The sequence below is a fragment of the Borostomias antarcticus genome (assembly GCF_949987555.1).
Source record: "Borostomias antarcticus genome assembly, chromosome: 10".
Lineage (NCBI taxonomy): Eukaryota > Metazoa > Chordata > Actinopteri > Stomiiformes > Stomiidae > Borostomias > Borostomias antarcticus.
This window is the reverse complement of record NC_140243.1, coordinates 4,837,866-4,845,365: the sequence shown is the minus strand read 5'-3', so window position 1 is coordinate 4,845,365 and position 7,500 is coordinate 4,837,866. Positions and strand designations below refer to the sequence as shown.

Below are 7,500 nucleotides of genomic sequence, written 5' to 3'. Positions count from 1 at the left end.
TTTGTCCAGGCAGACAGCGTGATGAGCTTAATAGTCTGAAGGCGGCTGGTTCAAAGGACCTCCCGAAGCGCTCTGCTGAGCGCCGTGGCTAAATCAGCCTCTGGCAGAAGGTTGTCCTCTGCTTTACCATGCAATCATGTAGGAGGTGAGCGACATTGTCCATGATGGCAGTAACAGTCTATAACAGTTTGGCCACCATTCGTCCTTCTGCAACCGCAGTCACACGAGTCCAGGCCGACCCCCCGGGACAGGGCCAGCCAAGTTACAGCGGTGAAACACGCCCTCCCTCTTGAAGGAAGGACTCGGGGAGCTCTCTGGGGAGGAGGGGGGGGGGGGGGGGGTGGAGCAACGCAGGGGCCATCTACGGTACGGACGGCTATGCATCGCTACTCGCGCCCGCGCTCGGAGCACTATTAACCTCGGTTGTCCTGTCAGACCCCCAACAACACTTCTCTCAGGCAGAGGCACCAACATACACAGACCCCCGCACTCCCGGAGCGAAGGCGCTGCTTTCCCCCCCCAAAGGCTGGAGATTTGCATTATGCATCTGTCGCTCGACCGGCAGCACAGAGGTGAGGGACCCAGGCAGAATATGCAGCAGCATATTAGTGTTCCCCTGCTGTGTTACTGAGGAGCGGAATATTTAATTACAGCCCACGTCACATAACCCCCCCCCGCCGCCTCCCCCCGGCGCCCGTTCGTCTAAAATACAGACAGAGGGTCTTTGTCTGAGTTTCCATGGAGCGTTCATACGTTGGCGCGTCATCCAAGCTAACTGTGTATGGTTTGATATCTCCTAGGAGATTTACTGGGCCTGAATGGCAAGGTCTTGTCTGGGGTTTATTCCAGATGTTTATTCAAGCCCTGGAGGGAGAATATTCAAAAGTCATACCTGTCTGTTCTCTATCACTACTAATGAGACTCACAGGCATTGTTTTGTGTGTTGCTTTAAACCATTTTGGCGTGTAGGTCTTTTCATTGAGTTTGACTGCAGGCAGTTGAGTGGCAATGAGTGAAAATGTCTGTTGTTTCTATAAGAGGGCAAAATGCCCTGCCACCAGCTCTGGGCTGTTTCGCCTGTCACTGCTGTCTCTGACATTGTTTGTTTGTCCTTCCCTGCCCCCCCCCCCCCCTCCTCTTTCTCTTTCCTCTCTCTCTTTCTCTCTCGCTCTCTGTCTGTCTCTGTCTCAGGTGTGCCCAGCTTCGTCAAGTCCCCTGACGACCAGACAGGGATCTCAGGTGGCGTGGCGTCCTTCGTGTGCCTGGCGGAGGGCGATCCCAAGCCCCGCATCACCTGGATGAAGAAGGGCAAGAAAGTCAGCTCTCAACGCTTCGAGGTTCGTCCAATCCAGTTCCGCCGCACTAGTCCCGCCCCCGCCCGTAACCTTCTCCGGCTTCAAAAACCTACAGAGTTCAAATCTCAAACCTACTTAGCTCCTCCTCACCCATCCCCATGGGGTCTTTCTGTGTGTGTTTTTGTGTCTGTCTGTCTGTCCTGTTTGTCTGTGTGACCGCCTTCGCCTCTCGCCCCGTCTGTCTTTTTCCCGCCAAAGCAGCGGCCGAGGCGGCGGCCGAGAGGCTCCAGCGGAGGCCGCAGCGAGCCCGCACGCGGACGGACCAGCGCGGCAGGCCGGTTAGCTGTCAGCCCGGCAACGCATTGCTTTGAGCGGAGCGTCTCAGCCGTCAAACCGCGCGCGAGATGTGGCCGCTCGGCTTGTGCTGACGTGATTACACGGAAATATCTTCCACCTGTCGGCGCGCGGCACTCCTCAAACTGCCGGCTGCTCTGCCCGCGGGGGGTGTGTGGGGGGGGGGGGGTACCGGTAGGGGCGGGGGGGGGTGGGGGGGAGAGGGGGGCGGCCCAGTGAAGTGGACCCCCGTTCATTAGAGCAGGAATGCGCTTTCCCGTCAGGTGGCTGTGTGGGTCGGTCACGTCTCCCCGCTGCGGAAGTGCGGCGCCCTCTCCCTTGACCTCTGCCTCTCTCACCCAGCCTCTCAGGGCCCTCGAATACCTGCTGTCCACTCATGCCCGTCAGCTCATTCAGACTCCTCTCTAATTGGGCGAATGATTCTGGGCCGAATGTTGACTGTTGACAGTGTCGCCAAAATGTTGACTATATTTACCTTGAAAGAGGTTTGAGGAGGAGTCGGAATGGCTTTCTTGGACTGGCTCGGTAGAGAGACACACTGAACCTTCACTAAGACTCAGAGGGCACTCACACACCACCCAGATCACTTCCCAGTAAACAGGAAAGAGTGTGTGGTACTGCATCGGTACCCCGGCCATGGTCGAACCAAGAGCCCTCCGTTGTTTGGTAGTCTGTCCGCTATCCTCCAGTACGTGTCTGGAAGGAGGGCTCGTGACTCTGGCCATCGAAGGGACTCTGGGGAGGAGGAGGGGGGCGTTTAATAGATTTGAACAGGGATTGTTCCTCCTCTCTCTCTCTCTTTCAGGTGATTGAGTTTGACGACGGTTCAGGGTCCGTGCTGCGTATCCAGCCCCTCAGGACCCACCGCGACGAGGCCATCTACGAGTGCACCGCCGCCAACAGCGTGGGGGAGATCAACACCAGCGCAAAGCTCACCGTCCTGGAAGGTACCCTTCTGTCTTCGTCTTCATCTCTCTCTCTCTTCATCTCTCTCTCTTTCTCTTTCTCTCTCTCTGTCTCCATACGGTAGACTCCTTCATTTATAGTATAATGGGCTTTATTGACATGAAAGAACACATGTTTAGATTGCCAATGCCACATGAGTACAAATAACGACAACAACAATAACAACAACAAAAACAACATCAACAACAACAACAACACCAACAACAATATTTTGATAAACATTTACAGTACAATAATGTAATGCATATACTGTAGTGATGTTTGTGCGCCACTTGTTGTTCTCAGGTTGTTTACCAATAGCCACAGTATTAGCCAACAATATTTTGGTATTTCACATACCATTTTGGGATGTTGTTTTGGTCTCAAATCCTCCATAAATTTTAAGGGTGGGTTAAGGATTTTTTTCTCTTAAATCTTTGTAGTGTTCACATTGTGAGGAAGTGTTACAGTATGTTTGTACTTCCTGCACTGTACAATGTGAGAATAACCTCTCCTCCCTGGGGGTCAGGTTTGTCCATGGCATTAAATGTGTACATAGTCAAGGTTTCTGTGTTTGCATGATACTGGTGGTTTACAGTACTAATATGCTAATGTACTATAATTTATATTCAAAGCCAACTAGCATTGTAATTTATTGTCATGTTCAAGCCCAGATATTATTCTTTTTTTCAAATCAACAAAGCATGAGTTGATCTGTGTTTTGCTCTGGTTCACCTTTTGTTCAAGTATGCAGGGTACATATTTAATCAGCTCTGTGGGAATTTGGTAAGAGTCCAATTTAACATTGGACTGTTAACAGTATCTCTCTCTCTCTCTCTCTGTATATTTAGGGGCCAGGCAGCGTAGCTGCCGGAACCCTATTGTATTTGCCTATATTATTATTATTATTCTCCTTCCACTGAAGTCTAACTTCCCATGGACAAAAAATCACCAAAATTTGCACATAGCTCCAGTACTATATCCAAAGTCCTCAACCTGCATTGTAGGTCAATAAACCTGAAGGTGGCGCTACAGCAACAGTCTAAAGTTTAAAACTTAAAAAAATCATAACAAATCAGCCATAGGTGCTATCACTGTAAAACCACCACGTGAATGTAGTCCCAAGTGAGACAAAACCTTCATACACTTTGACCTTGCAGGAATTTTGAAGTCCATCACTCTGATTTCTTCATAAACTGTAAAACCTATCAAACCTATCTCCTCCTACATTTTTTGTTCAATTGACACCAAAATCGATCTACTGTATCTTCAGACTGTCCTTACCAAACGATCCTCACAGATTTTTGAAATATGAAAAATAGAGCCCACAGCACTTCAAAAAGTTTTACTGTTAACAGTTCTGTATAGTTCCTATTAATTCTCGCCAAATCAATGTCTGATCATCCTCATAAAGAGTGACAACATTGGCCACATATCCAAGATGTAGTATGATTTTTTTCAGAGTTTTATCTCAAAAATTGAATTTTTAAAAATATGTTTAATTCTGTCCTCTGAAACCAACACTTCATACAGAGAAAACTACATTACCCACAATCCAACGCAAGCTCCACGAATCTGAGACATCGCTGTTGGCAACCCTACCCAACCCCCGCCGAGGATTACAATGACTAAATTGATTGATTGGCAACTGACTGAGTACACAGCTGCTGAAGTTAATGTTCAATTATGAAGAAAAAAAAGCTAACAAAACCTGTAACCCACATTTTTCAATCAATTAATACTAAAGTTGCTACACTGGATCTTCAAACTGTCATTCACAAACTCATTGACCAGATTATTGAATTATCAAAATTGAGCTTACAATGCATTAAAATGTTTTACTTATTATTATTATTCTCCATCTTCCACTGAAGTCTAACTTCCTGTGGACAAAAAATCACAAAAATGTGCACATAGCTCCAGTACTAAACCCAAAGTCCTCAACCTGCATTGTAGGTCAATAAAGCTGAAGGTGGCGCTACAGCAAAAGTCTAAAGTTTAAAACTTTAAAAAATCATAACAAATCAGCCATAGGTGCCATCACTGTAAAACCACCACGTGAATGTAGGCCCAAGTGAGACAAAACTTTCATACACTCTGACCTTGCAGGAATTTTGATTATTATTATTATTCTCCATCTTCCACTGAAGTCTAACTTCCCGTGGACAAAAAATCACCAAGATTTGCACATAGCTCCAGTAGTATACCCAAAGTCCTCAACCTGCATTGTAGGTCAATAAACCTGAAGGTGGCGCTACAGCAACAGTCTAAAGTTTAAAACTTAAAAAAATCATAACAAATCAGCCATAGGTGCTATCACTGTAAAACCACCACGTGAATGTAGGCCCAAGTGAGACAAAACTTTCATACGCTTTGACCTTGCAGGAATTTTGAAGTCCATCACTCTGATTTCTTCATAAACTGTAAAACCTATCAAACCTATCTCCTCCCACATTTTTAGTTCAATTGACACCAAAATTGATCTACTGTATCTTCAGACTGTCCTTACCAAACGATCCTCACAGATTTTTGAAATATGAAAAATTGAGCCCACAGCACATCAAAAAGTTTTACTGTTAACAGTTCTGTATATAGTTCCTATTTATTCTCGCCAAATCAATGGCTGATCATCCTCATAAAAAGTGACAACATTAGCCACATATCCAAGATGTAGTATGATTTTTTTTTAGAATTTTATCTCAAAAATAGAATTTTTTAAAATATGTTTAATTCTGTCCTCTGAAACCAACACTTCATACAGAGACAACTACGTTACCCATAATCCAACACAAGCTCCACGAATCGGAGACATCGCTGTTGGCAACCCTACCCAACCCCCGCCGAGGATTACAATGACTAAATCGATTGATTGGCAACTGACTGAGTACACAGCTGCTGAAGTTAATGTTCAATTATGAAGAAAAGCAAACAAAACCTGTAAAAATTAATAAACATATCTCATCCAACATTTTTCAATCAATTAACACCAAACTTGCTACACTGGATCTTCAGACTGTAATTCACAAACTCATTGACCATTGTTGAATTATCAAAATCGAGCTTACAACGCATCAAAATGTTTTACAAATGTTTTACGATACGAATTTACAAAATGAACATTGGAATGTCAACTTTCTTGTTGTCCTATTCGCTCGCTTATTGCTCCTAAACTTGTCGGAAATTGCCTGGCCCCGCCTCATCGCTGCGAAGCAGCTTTAATTCTCTCTGTATCTCTCTCTCTGTATATCTCCCTCTCTCCCTCTCTCTCTCTCTCTCTCTCTCTCTGTATATATATATATATATATATATATATTTGTCTTTGTATATCTCCTAGTATCTCTCTCTCTCTCTCTCTCTCTCTGTACTGTATATTTCTCTCTGTATATCTATTGGTCTCTCTCTCTCTCTCTGTACTGTATATTTCTCTCTGGATCTCTCTCTCTGTATATTTCTCTCTGTATATCTCTTGGTCTCTCTCTCTCTCTCTCTCTCTCTCTCTCTCTCTCTCTCTCTCTCTCTGTATATTTCTCTCTGGATCTCTCTCTCTGTATATTTCTCTCTGGATCTCTCTGTGTACAGTATATCTCCCAGTATCTCTCTCTGTCTTTCTCTCTCTGTATCTCTCTCTGTATCTCTCTCTCCCCTCCTCTCTCCCTTTCTCTCCATCTTTCTCTGCCTTTTTCTCTTTATTATTTTCCAGCACCATGGTATCCTGTTCTTGTTCTGGCTCAGTGTGTCCAGATCCGCCTCTGCTCCAGTGATCACTAAAGACTGTCCTGTATGTCTGATCCTCCAGCTCGTGTATCAGAGCACGGCTGCATGTCCAGCCCCTTGAGCTGGCCCGTTCTGATTGGACAGGAATGGCAGTGTGCGATTCATCTCTACCCCCTTGCCTGTTTATGTTTGATTACACTGAGTCTGAAATATGACTTAATCTTTATTTGATTACGTTTTCTGAGCAGGGATCCATAACAATTGATTTTGTTCCCAGCGTCTCTTAGGTGGGTCTGTGCACGATAACAGACGTTGTCCGACAGCACCGATAGAGCAGATATTAGAAATGCGATGGGACCTTCTGATAATTGTCATTAACAAGCGCGTTATCTCCTGATCCCGGATTAGATTAACGGCAAGATTATGTTAGCGTGAGCGTGAATAACCTGCAGCTGGAGACCCGGGTGCTGCGGCTGCTTGCGGCCGCCAGGGAGAGAGCGCATGCAGGAAGCGCATGCAGGAAGCGCATACAGGAAGCGCAGCGCGCGGTCGCTGTTCATCCTCAGCCTCTGGTGTGAAAGGGGAAGGGCGCACTGCAGCGGCCTCTTAAGTTGGACTGTGGCGTCCTATTGGCTGTGGCGCGCTCGGGGGACGTGCGAGGGATGAGTCATCGAGGGGGCAGGCTGCACTCACACACCTCGCATCAACATTTCATGTGTTCTGTAAAACGTTGTATTATTTTTAAGAGGGGTTGGTGGGGAGCATGGCTGTGTCTGGCGGAGGGACGGTGAGGCTGGATTCCCAGCTTGAGTCAGTGTTTGGAGCGTGGAGTGTATCACACCCCCACTTCATTTAAAGACAGCGAGGGAGGAGAAAGTAGTCCTGGGGCTTGAAAACGTCACAGCAGCCAGGTGTGTGTGTGAGTGTGTGCGTGTGTGCGTGTGTGTGTGCGCGTGTGTGTGCGTGCGTGCGTGCGTGTGTGTGTGTGTGCTTGCGGGTTTGCGTGCGCCGCAGAGGTGCAGAAAAATCCCTTGCAGCAGTATTTTCATGTCGAGAGAAGGTTCAGAGACAGAAGACAATAAGGCGGTGTGTGTGTGTGTGTGTGTGTGAGAGAGGGAGAGGGAGGGAGGGGGGTGAGAGAGAGATAGAGGGAGCCGGAGATAAAGAAAGAGAGAGGCGGGTAGAGAGAGAG

At 46.7% G+C, this 7,500-nt stretch overlaps 1 protein-coding gene across 2 annotated transcripts in view; it reads left to right on the top strand.

The window, feature by feature from the left end:
* The first annotated feature begins 1,283 nt into the window (after nt 1-1,283).
* Nucleotides 1,284-7,500, top strand: part of ptprfa (protein tyrosine phosphatase receptor type Fa) — a 102,968-nt gene continuing 96,751 nt past the window's right edge. For both annotated transcript variants that reach the window (XM_084444893.1, XM_084444892.1), the window contains exons 1-2: nt 1,284-1,337; nt 2,455-2,596. In XM_084444893.1, coding sequence (XP_084301019.1) covers nt 1,299-1,337; nt 2,455-2,596 — 181 coding nt within the window. In that variant the 5' untranslated portion in view covers nt 1,284-1,298. The remainder of the gene's footprint in view (nt 1,338-2,454; nt 2,597-7,500) is intronic.